Consider the following 24585-nt stretch of genomic DNA (forward strand, 5'->3'; position numbering starts at 1 on the left):
GGGTGCAAACAGCCGCGATGACGTAGGCGATCTGTGATGACGTATTACTACGCGATGACGTACAACGGCGATACGTGATGACGTGTTCGCCGTTAAAGGCCACACAGAGGTTGCCGGTCGTCGTACAAACACGTGGTTTAGAATAGCTGCGCTGCTCTATACAATAATAATAACCATATGATGTATACAGCACTGATAAGTGGCCATTGTAATAATTGCCTTTTTAGATTATTTGGTTATACTGGTAGGAACGAAGTGGACCAGACCACCAATAGATTATATCGTCCGTCCGTCCGTGTATCAACATCGACCCCTACTGCAAACACTTGGCAGGACCCTACAAAAACCTTTTGACTCAGTGGGGCTTTCCTGGCTTAACAAGTGTAATAATACATTATGTTTATATTATTTGGTTATTCGTTCCTACCAGCCCACCCCGCAGGGTCCTGTTTTCGGTAAAGTCACGTAAATATAAAATAAAATGGTTTTATTTAATTTTCTATCTACGTGAATATGAATTCCTGCAGTAACGAAAGTTTTAAGTCAGAAGTAGTATTTTTATGTCATAGTTTTTACTCATGTGCATGTAAACTGTTTCAAGTTGTATACAATGTGTATCCTGTTTATTGTTTATTTTTATTTAAATCACAGTTGCTGAGCAAAATCAGAATATTTATTCTGGAGGAATCCGATGATCTATAAAGCTCTTGATCGCAGATGTCCAGTAGGGGCGGGTCAGAACGTTACAGCAATAAACAATACAAAAACCCGACAGCATTGCAAAGTATAGGAAAGGTAAACAAACCACACAAAAGACGCCAAGCGGTCAGCAATGCACAGCACTCTAGAGGGTGTACTGGACGTGGTGTATAGTTGCTGAAATTCTTCTGTAGATTTATTTATTTGAGCAAGGTTTTACAAGAACCCCGGGAAAAAAATTAAACGTGGCGGAATTACAGAGCCGTGTAGTGCCTGGATAGGTTAACATCGTATAGTCAAATTGTGAAATGTTTTTTTTATTAAAAATGTTTTTATTAAAGGTGCAGGCCTGAACAGACATACGCATTATTTTTATACGCTGTTTTTTTTTGGTCAGATCGCGTAAATATGTGTGTCGTTAACCCTCCACCCGACGCAAACAGTGAATCAAGTCCCAATGTACGACTGCTTCACCACACTGGTTTGTCGGAGAGCAATCCACAACATTCTGGTACCAAATTGTTGAATTGGCTGTGTCGGGTGGAGGAGGGTTTACGACATATTTTACGCGATCTGATCCAAAATCAATTATGACTCTTAAATGTTCTTGATCAATGCATACGGAAGGGCCTCCACTGGGGGGAGCTTTAGGGAGAGCCACTCGTTACGAATGATCAACTGTGATATATCTACTGCTGGATGAAAGGCTTCACCTGATATCAAACGGTGGTCGTCCTCTCTGGCTGCCAGTCTCCATCCACTGTTATCTCTGCACAAGCCCACTTTTGTGTTTCTGCACACCCACAATAGAGTTCTCCACAACGCGCTCATGACGATCACGTTAGGGGCCCTCCATAAATGACGTCACGCACCTAGAGGGGGGAGGGGGGTCAAACATTTGTGACGATGTGTGACGAGGGTGGTAGGGGGGGTTTAAGAAATGTGACGTCACATCAAAATGCGCAACTTTAAATAAAAATAAACACTATTGTTAAAACAACACAAATTTTGATTAATTTTCATTATTAACTATTTTATTTCTTAAATTTACTAAGGTCACCTTTTATTTATTCCATGAAGGAGTATTTTGCTTCTCCATGGGAGAATGGAGAAGCATACATTTCGTAAATTTTTTGAATGATTATTAGTAAACATTTTGATTTTAATGATTCTACCAGGGCTTTTCATTCTGTGGAATGAATATATTAATATTATAATTGTACTCTCCATTTTGATTCGTTCTACTACAAAGTTTCAAGTATTTTTTAATAGTTATAATTACTTTTAATATTTTATAATTATAGAATTTCAATATAATATTCTGAACATCTGCAGTTTTAGTTAGACGTTGAATATATTTTTTCAACTTTCCAACGCCTCATTTTTAATACATGTTTTCTCCTACAACATCAGAATGCAGCGCCACATTAAATACGCACTACAATGACAATCGTTTAAAGCGATTTGAAGCATGTTTTATTTTCAAAATGGAAATATGGTTTGGGGCGGGGGGCAGAGCTTTGTGATGTCATATTTGAGGGGGGTCTGACTTTTTGTGACGCCGTGTGACGAGGGGGGGAGGAGACGGCCCCTTATCACGACGACGTACCCGATCCGTCTCTTAATTCGTGCAATTCACCATCGCTGTGTCGTGCTTGTGTTCCGTTTTCACGGATTGATTTTTTATTGCCAATATTCTTTGCGAGTGTGCATATTTCCTAAATGATTTTCGCACGTGTCACTAGCGAATGCAATGCGCTGTGATTAAAAGCAGTGGTCTCTCGGCACATTCATTGGTATGTGATGGTTCATCATCAAATCCCTCCTATTATTGTCTAAGGAAATATTTTCAGGGCGTAAATGCCAATGGCGAGGTCTGCTCGCCATGGGAGGGCTTCACGGGAGCGTTTTTAACAATTTGCTACTCCGTTCAAAGAGCGCAGGCGACAATGGTTGACGATACTGCATGGTCCATAGTTTTGGTTGCACGATCACAATCTCACTGTGGCTTGTGTCTTTAATATCCGCAACGACCTGCTATCAAAGTAAATGTTCCAAATAAACTCCATCATACTCTCGGCTCGCCTCTTTAATTACAGTAGTTGCATCCCGCCCGCCTTCAATAGCGCTCCAAAATAAACATTCTCTGTTATTTCCACTTTGTGTTCCTCCATAAATAATGTATAGTTGCTCAGCAACCTTGAACATTGCTCTTGATTGCGCGTATAGCTCTTCACACTAACTGTGTAGCGTTATTTAATAATTTATATAATAATCTACTTCATTTGAAGCTTTCACACTTAACTTCTAATGTAGCAATCTCTGTAGAACGTAATCAACCAGGCTATGCGTTAACTGTGTGTTAGCCGACTATCTGCGTTGCATAGCATTACATTTCCAAAGATTTCCTAAGTTTTTTTCTCAAACTGCCTATTTCTCTCGCTAAAATTTACCAGGTTCTCATCGGTACATTCGCTCTTTCTCTCCCCCTGCCGCCGCGGGGTGGATTTCCACACAGCGTTATCATTGACATGCTAATTTCTCTGCTCCAGCAGACCCACCTCTCTCTCTGCCCCACCCCCTCTCTCTCTATTTAAGGCCACGACACAGAGGCATTGGGTCTCTGTATGTCTATGTTGTGCGTCTCTGTCTGTGTCTCTGTGTTGTCTCTCTCTGCTTGTGTGTCTGAGCGTTCGTGTCTGTGTTTTGTCTCTCTCTCAAATTTAGTTCTACCTGATGACGACTGCTTGTGTTGCAATCGAAACGTCGTATTCTATTATTTAATTTATTTTCTTTCTACGTGACCTAACCGAAAGAACCAAAGAATAATATACTTATTCCGGAGCAACACTGAGTCGTATGACTCTTTTTCAGGACGGTCCTGCACTGGGTTTTTTTAATTTTAAGATGTGTTAAGCCAATAAAGGAGTGTTTATACAAATGGGAGGAAACCGTGCGGGGACATCGCTCTGTTCCCGTAAAGATGGAAACAGATGGCGATTAGTCAACTTGCCGTACTGCCCTCTCCTGACGAGTCACGGTTGGAGCACCTCCTTGACGCCCACGGCAAGGGAGTTTCGCAAAATGTGCGGCGACCCACCAACCCTCGCTGCCTCCACAGTGCTGGATTGCACGCGTGCACCGCCACCACCGCCAGCAGCCTTGCGCTGGATAAAGGCTCCACTGCTGGATGAATGCAGGGCCGGATTAAGATTTCGTAGGCCCCTGGGCTACAGGTACTGTGAGGCCCCCAGTAATATTTTCAAAGGGAAAACAAAGTTAAAGAAAAATAGAATGTGTTTTTACAAGGCTGACAACAAATACAATTCAGCATTCACAAATGAAATAACTTTTCACTTAACCTCTGGAGGCCCTCCAGCCTGACGGAGGCCCCTAAAGCCCCATCCCATGCCTTAATCTGGCCCTGGATGAATGCCTCATCCCTCCACGCCGTGTCGGTCGTGAGGGCTCTGAGCGGGGTTTCACCGCGCTGGTCAAGGCGGGTTGGTGAAGGAGAGTCATGGGTGTGGGGTGGGGAGGGGGCCAGGTGGGAAGACCGGTTTAGATACCACTTGCCACCCATAACACTGTAGCCTTAAACAAATATATTTAACAGGCAACGTTTCAGGCAATGACTCGTCACGGCACACAGAGAGGCCAGAGCGGTGGGACATAAACGAGGTTTTGAAATCTAGATAAGCGTTCCGAGTTCGTAGAGCAGTGCATTAGCCACTGTTCCACCGCTCCTCTGCTCTGTGTTGGCATTGTTGAAGCCGCATTACATTTTTCCCATATCCTACATTAGCTGTGTCGGGTGGTGGAGGGTTACGACACATTTATACTTACGCGATCTAACCCAAAATCTTTATTATGAATAATTTTGGTCGCGAAAGCCTACGTGTTAAACTCTCCTACATTGATTGGGTTCATTATTTTTGTTATATTATTCTCGGATGTTTGGATGCTACAGTGTGAACCTACAAAAACCCACCATTTATGTTGTGCGCGTGGGGGCTGAGAAACTTTGCCCTCATACATACCAGCCCTTGAAATGTGCGATTTTATGCAATTCGTTACGCGTCTAAATTTATATTTGTTTTCAGGGTGGGAACACAGATTTTTATTTTTTTACTGTGCGGCCCGGGTCCACGGTTTGCGCAAATTATACTTTGGGCAAGTGCCACAGTTTATTGTGTCGATGTTTCTGTGCCGCTTCCACCGTGCAAATTCACAACCCCCACCCACCCATCACTGGCAGTTCTGACGTGGCATAAATAGGGCTGCAGATTTTATTCATTGGCCCGGTTGTTTGACTGTGGGGGGTGCCGTAAGTGAACTCACGCATGAGACGCCCCACCTTCCCCCTTCTTTACACCGAGCCCCGAGCTCCTTGCACCGACCGGCACACAATCACGGGGGAGTGGGGAAGCTGCTCTCGACTCGTGCAACAATGCTGAAGGTGGTCGTACGAAGCGCGCGGGATTTGCTGAACGTGGACAAATACTCGGGATGCAGCGACCCTCTCTGCTGCGTCAATTTCAGAGGTAAATTGATTTGTAACGAGGCATGCGCTCATCTTCATCGGCGGTCACATGTACGCATGTTGAACTTCTTTTGCACCGTACGTAACCAACCGTGCTAACCGGAGGCGCGGCCGTGATCGATCCACTGTTTAATGGAAGCGTCCTCATCCAAGCCGTCGCCACCTCCGATTTGCAACGTACGGCGCGAAAGAAGTTCAACGTGGATACGGTTCCGCGATGCAACGTTCCAACCAGCCCGTCGGGATGGCCACAATTCCTCGACTCTTTCTTTGAGTTGGGTGGTCTAAACGACAAAATGGCCACACGTTGAGTTCTTTATAGCTGTTTGTCAGGATAAGGCGGAAAGCTTCTGTGCGTGCAATGCACGGCTGCGTATGTGTGTGTGTGTGTTGTAAATCTATCCCAACTCCTGCACGCGAAGCGATCTCATTGCTGCATCTCCGCGGCGTCTTCCAACCTTTGGCTGCTACTCGGTAGTTAACCTCGACCACTGCCCGTCGTCTCAGTCCGAGCCCACTTATCAACATACTCTTTGGGTCTTTTTCGATCACGACGTTTCGATGGCAACACATTGCTTGCGATCGAAACGTCGTGATATATTATTTTCCTTTAAGTGACTTGAAAGACCCAAAGAGTATGAATTCCTGCAGTCACGAAAGCTTTAAATCAACACTCATCAACAGTTACGTATTTGTTTAACTTTCGCGTACTTTCTAAACCACGTGCTCCTATTTCCGTCTCGCAATGTAAATCCCATTACCGTCGTTCGTGTCTGTGCCTCGTCCACATGTCACAAGCAGCAGCAGCATGTACAATGCTGCAGCAGCAGCATGTACACATGTCAGAAGCTGCAGCAGCAGCATGTACAATGCTGCAGCTTTGACTTAAACAAAGCTGCTCTCTCGGCGCAACCGGCACGTGACGCTTTGTTATCAAGTTCACTTGCCCATCAACACACTCGAGAAACCCGTTCTCGTTTCCCCCGTCAATGGAATCGACGTTATCCAGGTCCGTGATCAACAACTCGTCCCGAGGTACGCGTGCTTTGCTTCTGCTTGCCAGTTGTTTTCATCCGGATTGCTCATTCGCAACTAAAATTCTGTGCCTGTTTCGTGACCTTGTCCGTTCGCGGAACGGTGATTATCGAAAACAACAAACGAAGTCGGAATAGAACACCGGTCAATCGAGTTGGGTGACGACGTGCTGCGATTTGTTGTCGCGTCGCCGTTCTGCGAACGAACCCGTCAACAATGATGGCACAAACTCATCGAATCTTGAATCAAATATCCGGGAGTTGTACATCATTAAACTTCTACTTGCGATGTACTGAATTATGGTGTTCACGTTTCTTTGTTTAGTTACGTGTCAAAATCCCCTTTCATTGTTCGCAATTGTATTCTTCGCCTTTAGCTATGGAATTTCGTTTGTACATTTGCAACTTATTCCCCTCCGCCGGCATTCCAGATCTACCTTATAATAAAACAGACGCAACCGTTTCAACGGGTTCTCACCTATAGTGATAGTACAATTCATATATGCATGCGTGTAAAATTGGAAAGTCATAACATTCGCTGATAATATTTGTAAACACACCTTTCTGTACATTATAATGCTCAGTCAACCGTTTAATTAATACACTGCTGGATGAAGGCTTCCCCAAACACCATTACCGCCCTTAGTACATTATACTGCACCGTATAAGGCAGCCAGCTCTGGACATATTCAATCGTAACACGTGATTTGCAACGTAATATGTATTTATATTAAAGCGCATAAAGACAATGGTATTATTATTATTGCATGGGGTTTGTGTCATTTTTTTGTGTAACGGGTAAGTCACCCACAATATGTAAAGCAAATGTAAAGTAAAGGCAGAGTAAGTAGCAGGACACGTTGCTACAAGGGGTGACTGCTCGTGGCCAGTGCACGGTTTAACATTAAACCGTGACAGAGTGCAACTTGCAACAAATATCGATCTGATCATACCCACGTCGGCATCAGGTCCTCCCTCCGTATGGCAAAATTCTGCACTTTCATTTGTTGTTGGCAGCAGAGGGCAGTGCAGCATGACGCGTTACTCTGCCGTACTGCGCTCTGCTTCCGACTATCGTGCGCTTTTTGTTTTTTTCGGTAAAGTCACGTAGAAGGGAAGTAATAAAATAATAAAAATAAAACATAATAAAATTAAACAATGTTATTATGTTTTATTTTTATTATTTTATTACTTCCCTTCTACGTGACTTTACCGAAAAAACCAAGAAGATGAATCCCTGCAGTCACGAAAGCTTTAAATCGAAATTTATCGTGCGCTTCTTCGCCTCCAACCCGCAGTATTGACCAGCGCGGTGAAGTATGGTCAGAAAACCCCCACGACCCGCGCGGCGTGAGCAAATGGGGGCCCCCTAATCCAGGAGTGGATCGTCAAAAGGGCTGTACGACCCGTGGCACCTGCTGGGTCTGCCCCGTGACCTCCTGCCGGCGGGCGTTCGACACTTCACGTGGCCTCGACGTGCACCTAGCCTGGCACAAGCGCCGTGGTGACGTCACAGCCACTTAGTGGCGAATGGCGGCTGTTGTGGCCATGTGCTTTGTATTATGCGTTGGGGGTCTATAAAATTCGTTTGTGTGTGCCTTTTTTGCGTTGAACAGTGTCTCATGCTTTAACACGGGGTGTTCTTGACAATGCCGTCTGGCAATACAGCATAAAAGTTTGTTTAACATGGGCTGCCTCTGCTGAAGACCCACTAGGTCCAGAATTAGCTTTCTTAAACAGGCGCTGCTGGATTACATTAGTCTGGAGTGTCCCATAAGCGTGATGAACTGAACATGTTATTCCTCTGCGGAGACACGAGGTAGTTCTGCGCAGTGTTTACTTAATCATTTACGTACCATGCTCCATCCGTGCATGTCATCACGTAGAGTGTGTGTGTGTATTGTGGGGAGTGCTAGTGTAGCGGTTAGGGGCCGTCCATAAATGACGTCACGCGATTTTGGACGATTTGACCCCCCCCCCCCGTCGTCACACGGCGTCACAAAGTCAGATCCCCCCCCTCAAATATGACGTCACAAAGCTCTGCCCACCCCCCCCCCAAAATAAAAACATGCTTCAAATCGCTTTAGACTACTGTCATTGCAGTGCGTAATGTGGCGCTGCACTCTGTTGTAGGAGAAAACATTTATTAAAGAGTCTATTTAATGAAGTAGAACGTCATTTATGGACGGCCCCCTAGCGCGCTGCGCCGTGCTACGGCCAATACCACTGTGACGATTATCTTAACCGGTCCTGGGCCTCCCCAAGGTCGACTCAGCCTCAAATGAGCACCTGGTGCGGTGTGTGTAAACATCGCCACTGGGGAGACAAAGGCGGTCGGTACCCCCATGCGTACCGTGCTGGTCGTCATAGGTGCTCGCTAACAGCACTTGCCCCAACAGTCTGTTAAGGCTATAACGGGGGAACGTTTTCTTAGCGGTTACAAGAGTTGGCAATTTGTGAACGCAGTGCTGAGATGCATCCACACGATGGTCCCAGAACTCAGCCTGATCAGCCCCGCAGACACCCCCCTCTCCTCCTCCAGCTCTTCCCAGCAATTGAGAGAGAGATGCACGGGCGTGGTAGAGGCGGTGCCGTGCGAGTGACTGGACCGGTCAGACCAGACCCAGGCTCGTGTGGGTGGGTGGTGGTGCAGTCTGACCAAATCCACCCTCCTCCCCCCTCCGTATAAAATACAGGCGCTGTGCCCGCGCTGGGCTTGCGGAGACACAAAACCGACTTCGGCGATGTGCTCTTGAACTCGGCTCTTCTCGGCTGCTCCGACTTGGTTCTGAGCTTAGTTGTGTGGGGTTTTTTTTCTCTCTACCGGATGTTACTCATCATAGACCGAGTTTATGGTCCATAGTCAACGAGTGAATGAAGTTGAAACGCACACCGAGTTAATTTACATTCATAAATTGAGGTCCGTTCATATACAAATATAGACTGCATTTTTTTTTCTGTACGTAGAATTGGCAAAAAATCTATAGCATCTTCATAGTAATTATTAGCGTCACTGAATTTGGGGATAGAGGTAAATTGAACAGCGTAGCCTGGCGACAGTGACCCGCGCAAGATGTTGCGGTGCGTGGTGCAGTCGGCCAGAGATCTTCCCAATGTGGAGAAATTCGGGAAGAAGAGTGACCCCTACACGAGGCTGACTTACAAAGGTGGGACGACGACGAATATTGTTCGACAATGTGCAGAGAACGCTTGCGTGTGTGTATATGTATGTACCATTATAATCGTTAAGTCATGGGCAATCCCACTGCCATCTCTCCGATTGAACAATCTATGCAGCACCAGCACAGGAGTAGCTGGTCCGGTGTTAACATCAGCCCTGGGGAGACAAAGGCGGTCGGACGTGGTGTGCCGGCCTTCATGGGTGATCGCTAAGAGCAGTTGTATATTGAAATGTATAATTCGCTGTGTTGTGTACGGACTCTTTTCTTGGTCTTTCTTTCTTGTGATGAGTTAAAATTATTTGAATTTTAAAAAAGTTTACGCGTTTGAAATAAATGTGCATTGTACAAATGAAAAACACTTGCATGTGATTTTTCTAACGCTAAATGTGTTTATTGGTTCCACCAACTCCATGTGACATGTAACATAATTTTCGTTTGGTTAAACATCCTTAAAAAATTTGCGTGGTGCACACACATGTCACGAAAGGATGTTGAAAAATGTTGGGAGGTAAGAGGGATGCAACAATCAATTGAATATTGTAGTTTTTTTTTAGTAAATATGTCCATGTATCAATCATCAGTAGCCGTGATGTCTCCACTGCTGGTTGAGTGCCTTTCCACTGCTGGATGAATGCCATCATTCGTCGCCACTATAAATATTAATATTGCGTCACTGAAAAAAAATTGGATTGCACGCAAGTTACCATACATTCCAGTTATTATTTAAAGAACATTGAGGTTATTTTGTTTGCATGGCAGCTCGTGTGCAGTTACACAAAGTTCAGTTGTTGCCGTGAGAGCACCCGTGCAACTATAACTTGTGTGCCTGCTATTGTTCGTAGAACCTTAACCGCTCCGCTGTAACCCAACCTATGTGTACGTTCACTGTACACACTACACACACAAGCTTCGCAGTTCACTTACCAGGCAGGTGTGCATCGGCCGCCTGGTATACAGGAGGTCGTGGGTTTGATCCCGATCCTGACAATGCCTGTATATTTGGAGTTTGCATGTCTCTCCCCGTGGTCGCGTGGATTTTTCTCCGAGTCTTTCGGGGTTTCCCTCCACATGTAGACTCAACACGAGTTTGGAGTATTTGGCTGCGATACATTTCCACGTGATAAGCCACTTGGTTGAACTATCCGTTGTGGCCAGGTCGGTTCTGCAAAAAGCTTACCTAGCAAAAGATTGTTTTTTTTTAGGGTGCTGGTCACCCACCACCACCTCGTGTGCCGTGTCGGCCGTCATAGGTGCTCTCTAACAACACTTGTCCCAACAGTCTGCTAAAAGCTATACGACTAGGGAACTTTGCTATCTTTGCATCTTAACCCTTTGTTATTGGACAATCAATGGAGTTCTGTATTATGATAGATTTTTATCCACATTTTGCAAAACAGGTATTATAGGATGCCTGCCCGGTACAAGATTGGACATAGCTGTGTGACCATATCGCAAATGCGCCTCAAATCGAAGCGAATTATTTGGTGATGCCGAGTTGGACAGTGTTGCACAAGAACAAATAACAAAAACAAACTCAACACATTAATTAAACTGCCTTGAGTGGTTAGTACTTGACCGGGAGATGGCCTATGGTGAATACCACCAGGTGGTTGTATGCTTGGGCTGCAATGTGGCCAGGAGATGATGGTTTGCCAATGGGAGGAATCCATCTGTGCGGAGTTTTTTGTGTTTTTTCTACCCTCGTATGCAAGGTGCGATTCGCCAGGTTCTTTGGTTTTCTCCTCCCACCACGCGCTGAAAACTCATGAATGTGGAATTGACCCAATGGCTCGGCGAGGCTTTTGCGACACTATAAAAGACATTGTTAATATACATACCAATACACCTTGTGTATGTGTTCGTAACAGGTGAACAGAAAAAGACGAAAACCATAGAAAACGAGTTGAATCCAGAATGGAACGAGGTGAGTGCTTTTCACCGTAAATGTCACTTTTTTTTTTATCAGGTTAAAATAATATCTCGTCACATGCTCTTTGCAAGGACACACCTTAGTCATTGGCTTTTCCGTTCATGGCTACAAAACGATAAGATACTTCAGCATATGCCAAGTGCAATGTAACCACGCCCCACTATCCCGTCCAACTGCTGATGCTGGAAAACCTTGCATTTGGTGTGTCCCAAAATTGTCTCCACTTCCTGGCAGACCTGGGACGCGGTGGTGAGATATTAACCAACTCGCCTAGTATACAGAAGGTCGTGGGTTCGAACGGGACCCTGATGCCTGTATATTTGGAGTTTGCATGTTCTCTCTGTGATCGGTGGATTTTTATCAGGGTCCTCCGGGTTTTCCCTCCACATTTCGAAATATGCGTTTAAGAGTATTGGGCTGCTATACATGGCCACATAAGCCACTTCGTTGAGCTATCATTTGTGATAACCAGGTCGCTTCTGAAAAAGAGCTATGGAGCTTAGTGGGCCTTACCTGGTAAAATATAAAGTTAGTTGGATAGACTTAAATTTGGCCTTTCTTAAAGTATGTTTTACTACTTTCGCATCGTACGTAGCCAACCGTGCGAAATGGAGGTGCGGCACAATTTCTCTAAAGGGCAGTTTCTCAAGCTGGGCTTTGGGAGAAAATGCTAAACACGTTCATCAATTACACTTCCCTAAAAGGAAAATGTACGCATATAAAGGTGACATTCCAGACATTGGCTGATCTGCTATGAACAAAGCCCATTGCCCCGAACGACACCTGCGATGGGGTTTTTCCCCTTTTGGATGGCAGTACTGACGCCAACTGCAGCTTCAGAATTTTGAGTACTGCATTATATTCATTACAGATAAAACGTTGCTTATGTTACAGATGTCACGTTGCTTGTACGCACTGCACCAGAGAGGATTTGCATTGGTGTATATCATAAGCACCGCACGGTCGTTGATATTGTTTGAAGGATGGTTGCCATTTCCGTCGTAATTCGAGTATGAACAATGCACAAAATGTCCAAACTGTCCACCACTTTTCCAAATGCAAATTAGTATTTTGAGAGGCGTTGACCTTGCCCGCAGAGCAGGTAAATACTTGAGAATTATTTAAAATTGCTCACGAACTAGCGTCTCATATTGACAAGGTGGCAAAGTTACAATTATAACAAAAACAGGCTTACAGGACTCTTGAATGAAATTAACACATTCGCCAATAACACTGTGGCCTTAAAAAGAACAAATATATTGCAGGCAACGTTTCGGGCAATGGCCCTTCACAACGCACAGAGAGGCGAGAGGCAGAATATTGATTAAGATGATTTTCATTATCACGCTACAATTGTTGATAGCATTGAAACGCGATTTGCAAATCCTCATCCTAAAACAAATTGTCGTCATCGTCCTCATTGTATCTAACCTGCACAGAGATGAGCCCCTGTGTGCACGGTAATTACCCCTTCATGTGCACACGGCCACCAAAGCCAGTCAAGTTGTATTTAAGTAGTTTTTTTATTATTATATAGGGAAGCATTCTCTATTCTGCTTCATACGAGCGTTTAAGTGGTCCAACCTGCACAGCATTGATGCCTCAGGGAAGGTCCCATCGCCACGCCTGTTTTACCGAAACTTCTAACCTAACAATAGGGTTTAAAATATGCATGCGTGTGTCTCGAGCTAGCTAGCTTACCTGCATCGTAGGCAGCTGTGGTGGTCACCTGTTGGTGGCAATGTATTGTAATACTATGGCTATCTTGCAGCATTGCTTGTCCGCGACAATGGGGTTTAAAAAAAAATGAAATTAACGTGAATGCTAAATAATGTGCTATAGATGAGCAACCTTGAAGAATATACCCCAGGACTTTCTAAAACCAGTTGTCTCACTTTTAATGGCATTTCTGTCAACCAATCATCCGGCCACACCCAGTGCGTTTCCAACAAAAAAATAAGTTGCTTTGGTCATATCAAGGACAAAGATCCCCCGTATAGCCTTTAACAGACTGCTGGGGCAAGTGGTGTTAGTGAGCACCTAATGAAGGCCGGAACGGGTACACGAGGGCATCGGTGACCAGCAGCACGCCCGGACACCTTAATCTCCTGAGTGATGTTTACACACTGCACAAGGTACTCGTTTGAGGCTGAGTCGACCTAGGAGAGGTCCAGGACCGGTTCATATCATCGTCACTTGTGTTGGTGGCCGTGACCGGAAATCGAACTCGGATCGCCGGGTTCATATCGCAGTGCGCTAAGCACTGCATGACCGCTCCACACAGCATGTCCCTTTGGCAGTCCACTGATGGATGACAGCCTCTCCATGCTGTGCAGTTCGTCGGTGGTTCTTTTGACCATACTTCACCGCTGATCAGTGTGGCTTGATGAAGATGGGGGGAGTACAGAGCAGCACAGAAGTACAGCACAGCAATGGAATCTGCTCCACTGCCTACCAAGGTCGACTCCAATCCTGCATAGCTTCCGATGTCATCTGGGATTGGGTACAACTGCAGTGCTGTAGACTGCTTCAGATGATGTATTAGCCCAATGAGTCATCCTCTTGTAAAGCGAAACGATTTAATCGTATTATGTTGAACTTCTTCCGCACCGTACATAGCCTACCATGCAAATCGGAGGTGCGGGGGAAGGACTGCAAACTAAACACAAAGCCGTTCTAAAAAAAATAAAATAATAAGAGAATAAAATGTGTACATCAGACAAGAATAAGTACAATTTTAACAACACGAATAGCTTTACTTCAACCTGGGAACCTTCAACCAAGTGATGAATGTTTGTGGAATCCACAGGCCCATTTTACTTGGCCAAAGTGATTCACCGTCGCCTGGCAATGCAGATGACTTCCTCTCCCACAACAAATAAAAAAATGTTGGAAAAACTTCGCCTGGGCCACAGTCTCTCTCACTGTACCGCATTTGGCAGTTTGGGAGAATGAACGGAAATTCCAAAGGGGGCCTTAAAGAGCCACATTTGGAGCGGCGCGCGGGCACTCTCCGTGCGCGCGCGTCTCTCGCATCGTGCGGAGGAGCGTGAGCATTGCCAGGACGCTTGCCGACAGAGGCCATAAACACCACGGCGCTGGGTGCTCTTGAGGGCAACTGGAAGGTGGCTGTCAAGGCCACCTCCGCAGTACGGGGTTGACTTGCGCTTTGCAGAGTCGTGTGAGGCTTCGGAAGACACGCTGAAGGCTCACGGTCAAGAGTCTTTATTTAGACTGGAGGAATCCGATGAGCTATGAAGCTCTTCTTTTCCACAGATTTGCAGTATAGGCTGGTCAGAAAGCCGCATCCTACTGCACATGTGGAAAATTAAATGGCAGAAATTTAAAAAAAGCTCTCCAGTGTGCGACTGTGGTCATCCAGAACAGACTGTACAACATGACACAGTGCCCGATCCACAGATACGGAGACCTCCCAGCGTTACACTCCACTGCTCCTGATGCGGTTATCTGGCCGGACCACCAGAATGTGAAATTGTAGGTGTTGCCCTGCATCTACATCATCCATACAGAGGAAGCAAACTGACGGTTTAACCACATTAGTGTGAATATTCCTGCCGCCATATACGTTCCCCACCCGCGCCCTCCGTCATTCTTTTCTCAGTGGGAGGTCGTTCATTCGATTCTACTGCCCCCCCATAGCCTGGCTGGATACTTTCTTCACCCGGATAACCACGCTGTCAGCTGCCTGTTCAAGTTCAATACGTGTTTATCAAAGTCTGCCCATGACCGACTAACGCTATCTATACAATAAAATGTAACGATTGTTTTTTTACGGGCTCTCAGTGTGGTCGCCTATATAAATCCACATTGTATTGTGTTCTCATATTGTATTGTGTTCTCACAATGGCAAAGGCGAATAACAAAAAAAATCGGTGTGGGGTAGGGCTGAACGATTAATCGATTTCAAATCGAAATTTGAAACAATGCGATTAGCAAAATGGCAAAGGCTGCGATTTTTTGCGATTTGAAAAGTCATAATTTTTGGAATAACTTTATTTAACTTAACAATTGTTCTATGTTTGATTGTTCTCTTTCAATTTTTTTTATATAAATACATGTTGGAAGCTATTCATATCATTTAAGTTCTCATCCTTGCATTATAATATACAGAGCAGTTCATATTTTGATGGTATCATGTGGTAATGCTCCATCACATGTTATAAATCTTACACAATGAATATTGAACTGAAGCTTGACTTAATTTTTTTTTATCGTAAATCAAATCGCAATATCTGTCAGAAAACCGCAGTTAGATATTTTCCCCAAATCTTTCAGCCCTCGTGTGGGGTGGGAGAAAAAATTACCGAAGAGGAGAGAGAGGGTTGTAGTTTTTATTTAATATCATGGCATTAGCGGGTGTAGTCATTCATCCCTCCAGGCAATTCAATTGTCGACTTGCGATTCTAAAATCAAAATGATCGTAATCGCAGTGGCTGCAAGCATCAGATTAAATGAATTTCCATAGATTTGATCAAAATATCGAATCTTACATGCGTGTTTTGTACACCTATCGTGGGTTTAGGGGATGGAATTTCTAAATTGTTTGCGTCGTTATATTGCATGATCGAAGAATTAAAAGGGCCCCTTTTTTTGGTCTACTGCTGGATGAGGAGCTCCCCACGCCTACGTGGCCTGTGGAGGTTATTTGACCGTGGCTTGTGGAGGTTATTGGACCATGTTTCGCCAAGCTGCTTCGAAGGGTGGGAGCATAGTACAGTGCAACAATGGATTGACTCGGCTGCGACATTAATGCACGCGGTTGATGTGTGTTTTTCACCGACACCTAAATGTCGACAATCCGCACATCGATCACCTCGGCCGATGTGTGTCAAATTCAAAGTCCCGCATACAAGTCGCGTGGGATGCCTCGCCTCCACGGAATGTGGGTGATGTGTCCATAAAGGGTACGATGCGTGTCAAATATAGCAACACCGATTGTTGCTTTTAAGCGAGGTTGATTGCACGTTTTGCTTTGAAATGTGTTCAGTAAACGAGCAACTTTGTTTCATACCCGAAAGGTCGCGTGCACCCCCCCATGCCCCCTACACAATTGAGTGTTTAAGTTTAACTAATTCATCAACCGGAACCAGTCTGGGCAGTATGAACACATTGAATAGTGCCCAGGGCTCAACATGCATTTTAAAATGCGTACAGCTTGCGAGGTGATCACGAGACGCCACTGTATTGCCACGACCGACATCACCAGAGCCATATTCTGCAGCCCTCCTTTGTCAACTCATCGCCGTGCGGGTCGCGGGGGTTAAATTTTTTGACCATACTTCACCCACGCTGGTCGGTGTTGGTTGACGAAGGCGCGGAGCAGCATAGACATTGAGTCACTAATGCATTTTGCTCCACTGCCCTTCCCTACCAGCCCTGCCGCACCCTTAAATACACCTTTCCACACGTGAATTAGATGCGGACACCTCATGCGCGAGTGGAATATCAGACTCTCCTGAGTGCGACTGTGGCTACAAACACTCAACCACGGACTGTGTGACTTTTCACTGCCCCAAATACACATTGATTGTGGCCTATCTTCAATCTACCAACTGTCTAGACCAAGCAAGCTGGATGGCTAAACCACTGGTAAACCGAATGTCTTGATAGCCCCCCCTTTATCGGCCACACGAGGTCATCCAACAACACTTCATTGTGCATGGTGTTCGTCCATCGGAGCACTATCCAAGCTCAATCCTGCTTGATTTACATTTCACAATATTAGGCGCATTCCGGTTGATTTAGCCATTGGCCCGGCATGCATCGCTACAAAACACGATGATTTGTATTTACTGGATATGGTCTCTCAAGGCAATTTCCTCTCTAGATCCGGCACTAAATTCAGAATATGCACATGTTATTTAAAGTAAGGTGCAGTTGAAAATTGCATTACAGGTAAGAGACGCTCTTTTGGGATCCCTCTTCAACAAATGACCGCTCAAAACTTAAAAAAATAACTTTTTTACACCACTGAAACCTCATTTGCCAGTAGCAAAATACGATAATTGGTTTTTTACCCTTTTATCTGGCAACAAAACTGACACCTTTTTTACAAGGTGTCATGTTTGCATTGACCACAATACCTGCAGTCGAAATGCAAACAAAAAAACATAACTGCTAATATATGCACTGTCCTTGAAATTGATTGGTCCACACCCGAGACAGCTTTCTTTAGAGCCTAGTCTCACATGGTGTTGGACCAGATGACGCCAAAAGGCGCACAACTCAAGGACAATGCACCATCAGAGTATGAGACTGTGCAATTGTAGACTGTGCAGCAGCAAAACCATTGGAATAATCTGATATTTTTATTGAGGTGACTAAAGTACAAAATATATGGACCTCTCAAGACCATGTAAGAATTGGGAGTAGCGGAGGCTCGGTGATACGTGAACAGCTGTACTGTCAACTCGGCCACCTGAGTTTCGATTCCTGGCCATGGGTAACGTCGGCGTGCCACCACCAGGCCGCACTGACCAGCGTGACGGTCAAACAAAACCCCCACGACTGACAACGGCACGGGGGAGGCCTCCATCCAGCAGTGCATTGACCGATGGTGTAAATCACCAAGAGCCACTCCAGGCAAAGTTCTCTCTTTGCCTGGAGTGGCTCTTGGTGATTTACACCATACAGAATATATGGACCTTGCCTCGGGAGACCTCGGGTGCAAACAAATAGTGCATATGACCAGAATCTCTCTCTCGGTATCGTGGAAAAAGAAAACTAAACAAGCATTCAAATCGCGTAAAATTTTACGTGAACGAATTGAGGCATGCGTTACGCTGTTTACTTGGTCACACGCAGGCGATTGAATCAAACATTTTTTAAAGTAAGTAGTTTAAAACAGGGGTGAGGAACTTTTAGCATTATATCACATGCTCAACTACAACTGCTGTCAAACTTCCTCGGGAAAAACAAAGCAACCTGTGAAAATAAGGGGAATGAATAAAAAAAAAGTGTGTCCATGTTCTTTTCAGCCGGCCGTCAACATTTCCGCACCTAGGTTTGAGTGAACTCCGGCGACAAACAGGACGGGCGCGCACCGCGTCTGGCCAGCTGGATACTGATTTAATAAACCGTTGTCCAGATGGAAGTGATGCCCTGATCGTTTCTTCCTGCGGAGAGCGGCTCCTTCGTGCGTTGCGGTGTCAGGACCCCTGGCTGCGAGCCAAGTGAAACACATGTGGGCTATACGCTGGGGGGTTTTAGGAGCTGCCACCATGGGAACCCGTTTCCTGTTGCCCAATACCCCCAGTCACTCCTCGAGTGTGTAGGCATGTGCGGACGTTTGTTTCAGAGAATAAGTTCAACTTTGAAATACATTATTTGTATGTAAAGATAATGTGGTGGAGCTGTGGTGCATAGGTTTGTGCGCTGTGCTACGAACCCATCGCTAACATCGGTTCTGGGTCTGGGTCTACTCCCGTCACCGCAACCCACACCGACCGGTGTGGTGAAGTATGGTCAAACTACCACAATGGCCGACATGACGTGTGGAGGTCTTCTTTCAGCAGATGATTGACAAAGGGTTGTGAAGTATGTAGTTTAATTATTGTAATTAAAAATATACATTATACTCAACTTAATATCCCAATGATGTTTAGGGGTTTTAAAACAATGGCAATGTATGTATAATTGCCCGCTTGAAAGGTTTGCGCGTTGTCTTTGTGAGTGCATAAGGAGATACTTTGTGTGTGTTAGGTCAGCCTTTGGCCAGACCTTTTGAGTCGCCCTTCAATTATTTTTAATTAAATCTGTAAAATGACGAGGAAACCCCATCGTAAAAGAATAGTGCCGCGCGGTAAAATCATAAATTTCAAACAACGCACAGAAAATGCACGCAAGCCGTGTGCTCTTGACTCATTCTGTGCGTCGCTTGAAACTCTAAATTAGATTTAAACGTGGGGTCATGTGTCAAAGCATTTGTATTTTTTTTACTCAACGAGTTGCACTTCCTGGCTCACTGCTGTGACAAGAGTATGTGCAAATAACAATGTGTATTGTTACATACAAATATTTGTCCATAAAACGATTTGCATTCAATTTGTTTTCCACTGAAAATGCAGAATACACATGGAGTACTATATACAACACTGGCTGAAAATAATCACAGTGAGCCTTTAAATGAAACAAATAAATGCGTGCCATTGCATTGGGCCATGAAGGTCCATTGCCTGAAACATTGCATTAATCGTGAGCAAACGATCCTGATTATGATTTGTTATTTTGTGCACAAGTAGTTCGTTTTCTATGACTGATGCACACCCCTCTGTGTGTTTGGCTGACACCAGGCTCTGGAGTTCGACTTGAAGGGGTTTCCTCTGGAAGCTTCCTCGGTGCTCGTGGTGGAGGTGAAGGACTACGAGAAGATCGGGAAAAGTCGGTACGGTCTCCCTCTTCTTGCCTTGCGCGCGGCGCTTGTCCTCAATGGAAACGCGAGTGGTTGTGTGCATAACAACAAGTATTTGCTGAAAAGCAAATACCGTGTTTTTCCTTCTGCTTTCAATGCAAACTCGATCAACGTTGGCTTCCATTGACTGTACACTTGCGACGCGACAACTCCTTTTGAACGAAACATTTTCTATGATGTGATATCAGCTTTGTAGTCCTTCGTATATACCTTTTTACTCAATGCACGTAGATATTGCGCGGGCTGAGAGGGTCGCGTGGAAACTCTGCGAACTTGACGTCGCGTTTGCAAAATGCAACTTACCAATTCGCGAACATGACCCATTGTGGCGTCACGAACAGGGTTGGGCGTTGTAGGTAGCTGATTTCGCGGCAAATCACCCGCCGAGTTGGTCGCGAGTGCAACCTCTGGTTAACGCCACACTGTGGGCCAGAGGTTGCACTCCCCTCGTCCTGGAAAGTAAAGGGTAACAATAGCCAGACAAAAGAGGACGTACAAACGCTGCAAAGCAAATTAAAGCTTCACCGGCTCTCTTTTAACGGTCAGTTATTTACTGCCAACCGACTGAGGATTTTTTTTTACTTCCCGTTAACCGGCACTTTGGTTGACGTGTCTTTTGTTGCCGGAGCACAATGCCACATTTGGCAAATAATCTTTGCGTATGAGCAGTCTTATTGAACATTGGTGCTGTTTTGGCATTTACACAACCGACACGGGCAACGGCTTGCCCAATAGAAATAGAAAAAGATTATGATGACCCACTTTTCGTGGAATACGTTTTCCAAGAGGAGTGCTTGCAAACGATAAAGTATTGCGCAGCAGGACTTCCGAAAACCAGGGTGTCTTGTCAGAAGTGCCTGATGCAACTTAAGAGAGGCTCTTGCAGTTTGAAACCAGCATTACCAACTTAAAGAGGCCTCAATCTGGAAGGAATTAAATTAACTACAAAGATTGGATTTCAGGGTCAGGGCTACGGAAGTGCCTGCCAAGTGGCGTTTAAGTTCTCGAAGCTTTCATTAGTTGGTTGAAGACTCATATTTAACATTAAACTGGTTAATATATGTATAACCCTGCAGGTAACGAACTTTTGTTGACAGTTGTACATAAATGCAGTATCTCACCGTGCTTGAAACGCGCAGTGAATTGTGGAATTGTGAGAAGTGAAAATGCATTGGCAACATCGGCCCCTTAAAAGTGCCTCGGCTGATTTTTCAAAGCAGCCCTCTTGTCATGCCAATCGTGCAAGGTTACTTGACCAGACTTCAACAGATTCGTCATTGTGGGGTTTTAAGGCAGGGAGCAGAGACATTCTAAAACAACACAAAATCATACTCTTAGTTCATTCGGTAAAGTCACGTAGGTAAAAAATGAAATTAAAATTAATAAAAATAAAATAAAATCACGACGTTTCGGAGGCAACACAAGTCTCCGTCATCAGGTGGGACCGTCACAGCCAGATTTGCTGCATCAAGTGACTTTACCGAAAGAACTAAGAGTATGAATCCTTGCAGTCACGAAAGCTTCAAATCTAGAACAAAAAATCAATTAACTTTATATAGCTTTGTTCATAAAAATTGCATCTCGCAATCGCTGAGGTACCAAAGCTGGAAGGCTGCCAGGCGATGAGCCGCACCAGCAATTATATGAAGCTGTTTTCAGCCAATCGGTGAGTGTTTATACACGTGGGAGAAAACCAGTGTACATCCGGCGAAAACCCACCCATGCGAGGGGGCAACACTCTATCCCACACAGAAGGGACTGATGCCATTCGTCCACACTTTGCTGTATTGCATTATGCAGGCAAGGGTATAGCACCTTCACGTCCACGGGAAGGGAGTCTCGCAACATTTATGATTTTCCCGATCCACCAATCCTCACTGCCCCTACAGTGCTGGGTTACAGGCCACGTGCAGCACAGCCACCACGTAGTTCAGGCATATGAAGTGCAGTCGGACAATGAATTTTGATGCATTCCCCTTTCCTGCTCACCACATAGTCCCGCATCCTATGACAACCTGTTTTTGTGCACGACTGATCAGACAAGCGCAGTTTTTGTAGATAAGATTCACAAATAGCGCCCTCCCACCCCCTCCCCAAATCAACACAATTACTTAAAAATTCAAATTTCATTGTCTTCACCTTGAAAAATGTTAACTTCCTCGCAGGGTATACAGGAGGTCGTGAGTTTCCATGTTCTCTCCGTGGTTGCGTGGATTTATCTCCTGGTCCTTCAGTTTTTCCCTCTACATTTAGAAACATGCGTTTAGAGTATTTGGCTGCTATAATTTCCACATGATAAGCCACTAAGTTGAGCTATCGTTTCCGAAAAAGAGCTATATAGTTCAGTGGGCCTTACCTGGTAAAATGAAAATAGTAGTAGTGGTATGGTAAGTCTAAGTCAACAATGGCCGACAAGGACCTACATACAGTAGGGGAACCAAAATATTGCCCAGCGTTTGGCTAACACGTAATCAAACACCGACAACTGAATGAGTGACTCGCTGCTATGTGTTCGTATGTTAAACACTGTTCTGTTTACAAAACAGCCTTGGCTTAAAATGGCACGCGGTGTCCCGTACGGCCCCTTGCAAGGGTACACTTTGGGTTTCCATTAAAAGCAAAAGCTGCCAGTTGTTTCTGTGCAAAAAGCACAGGGATGTGCCATTGAGTACAGTATCTTGTCTGTGTCAGATGGTTGAGAGTATCACTTAATTAGGGCAACTTGATCAGTTCCAAGTTGGTTGGTGAATGCAACATTCCATTGTGCCTAAAAGAAGAGTTTTTAATTGATGCATATTACCTGCTACGACATGCAGATGAAATATTTGACAATTACAAAGCAGCATGCTTGTAATTGCATTGAGAGACCGGAAGAGGAAAACATGGATTACAAAATGTCCACAAATTCGAGATGACATCTTGACCATTTAGAAATGTAAGTGGGCTTTGGCAGGACAGTCAGAGAAGGGATGATGACCAGTGGACAAACGTAAATGGCATTTGCAGCCAAAGTAGGGCATACGCCCAATGGGGCCATCCTCCGGAGATGGAGTGATGAAATCGACTCGTGTGTGGCAGCTAGGTTGTTCTTTGAATGTTGAACTTCTTTCGCACAGTACGTAGCCAACCGTGCTTATCGGAGGTGGGGAAGGATTACAAACACAAAGCAGTTCTAAAATCTATAATTAATTTTGAATCATAGAATGAGTTCTCAATCATTGTCATGTGTTGCATCACGTGACAATGATTGATGATGACAGCATGGGTAGGGCCTTCATCCGGCAGTGGATAGATTGAGGAAGTTGATGAAATGCAACCGCAAGTCAAGGCGACCTAATAAGCCAGATCATAAATATTGCGGAGAAATGCCCCGTGCGAGTTGACGTGGGGGCACCACTGGTGGATCTTATTGTTCGCTTTGAGCCACGATAACAACTCCCCCTTATCCAGTCACCCATGGACAAATAAGGAAACTTGGATGAATTCGTCGCCACTTTTGGGTTAAATTATCTGCGATATGGTGCAGATACTTGGATTAATTCAGCCGCTGCATTGACTGCTCAGTTCCGCGCAATTCCCTTGAAACACGAAAACTTTACCACCTCTGGCAACCTTTAATGTGCTGTGAAGAAGGGTCTGCCCAAAATGTTTCCTATATATTATTTCTTTAAGGCAGGATTATGAATACATTAACGAGTTATTGTTCACTCTTGCTTGTGCACCACTGCCAAAGCAGCCGCATCACTCAACAATGTATTTTAGGCATGCTTCCTCCCCAAGGGTAGATGCAAAGTGATATAATGACTTCTCTGTGCTATCCTCTTGCCCTTAAAAAAAACAGTACATGATCGGAGTGATTGCAGATCAATTGGGCGCTGTGAATGAAAACAATGCAACTGTTTATATAACGTGTTTACTTTTGTGCCGCTGGTGCAGTTTGCTGGGATCGGCACAGATCCAGCTGCACGAGCTGCTGACGAAACCGGGAAACACCAACAGTTACGTCTTGACCCTTGTGAGCGAAAAGCAGCAGTCAACGGGGGTGAGTGCACGCACGCACACACACACACCCACCCCGGCTCTCTGGGGCTATCCCCGTAGCTGAGGGCCGATGTCCATGACCGATGCTCTCTGCCTTTTAGAGATCTACATCATCTCTCATGGAGAGCCTCGCCCAACTGTTTACCAAGAAGATGAATCCCTGCAGTCACGAAAGCTTTAAATCGAAATTCAACTGTTCACTGTCCAACCAACTGATCCCTTTTCATCTTGGTCCACTTTTCCCCTTCACATTTTCCATGCTTGTGAAATGGAAGGGAAGAGGGATGGGGGGCCGTTCTGTACCAACACCACCTTCCTTTTCATCATATTTATCAGTAATTGCTGCTTGCATTCTCATTGGACACCTCTTAATTCTAAATAATAATTGTCTCAACAGATTTCTGTTCTCCTGTAGCTGGACATATCAAACGTATTTTGTCTTTTCATCTCTTCCATCCACAGCAGCTTTTTCACTTCATCTCGCACTACGCTGCACACCAAAGCTGTTCATATATCCCACCTCTCCTCTCACACACCTAATTCATGATTACAGAACGGCCACAGTATAGAACGTGCATGGAGAAAATGACATCCAGCAGTCGACCCTATCGATTAATTGGGGGTATGCGGGGCGGTAAGGATTTATTGGGTATTTGTGGTATATTAGGATAAATAGCGGGGGGGCAGTTGTCATTATCTTTGTGTTGCACTGCATGCTGGGCTGT

The 24585-nt window shown here is 45.0% G+C and overlaps 1 protein-coding gene across 4 annotated transcripts in view; it reads left to right on the forward strand.

Moving 5' to 3' along the window:
- Nucleotides 1–5031: 5031 nt before the first annotated feature.
- The window catches only part of LOC144717637 (myoferlin-like), a 92146-nt gene continuing 72592 nt past the window's right edge, over nt 5032–24585 (forward strand). For 2 of the 4 annotated variants that reach the window (XM_078593151.1, XM_078593154.1), the window contains exons 1-4: nt 8950–9443; nt 11327–11382; nt 19701–19792; nt 23756–23861. In XM_078593151.1, coding sequence (XP_078449277.1) covers nt 9350–9443; nt 11327–11382; nt 19701–19792; nt 23756–23861 — 348 coding nt within the window. In that variant the 5' untranslated portion in view covers nt 8950–9349. Of the gene's footprint in view, nt 5244–8949; nt 9444–11326; nt 11383–19700; nt 19793–23755; nt 23862–24585 lie in introns of those variants that run through there. The other 2 variants (XM_078593155.1, XM_078593153.1) reach the window with 2 other exon arrangements.

This window comes from Lampetra planeri, chromosome 4, assembly GCF_965212315.1.
Source record: "Lampetra planeri chromosome 4, kcLamPlan1.2.h2, whole genome shotgun sequence".
Lineage (NCBI taxonomy): Eukaryota > Metazoa > Chordata > Hyperoartia > Petromyzontiformes > Petromyzontidae > Lampetra > Lampetra planeri.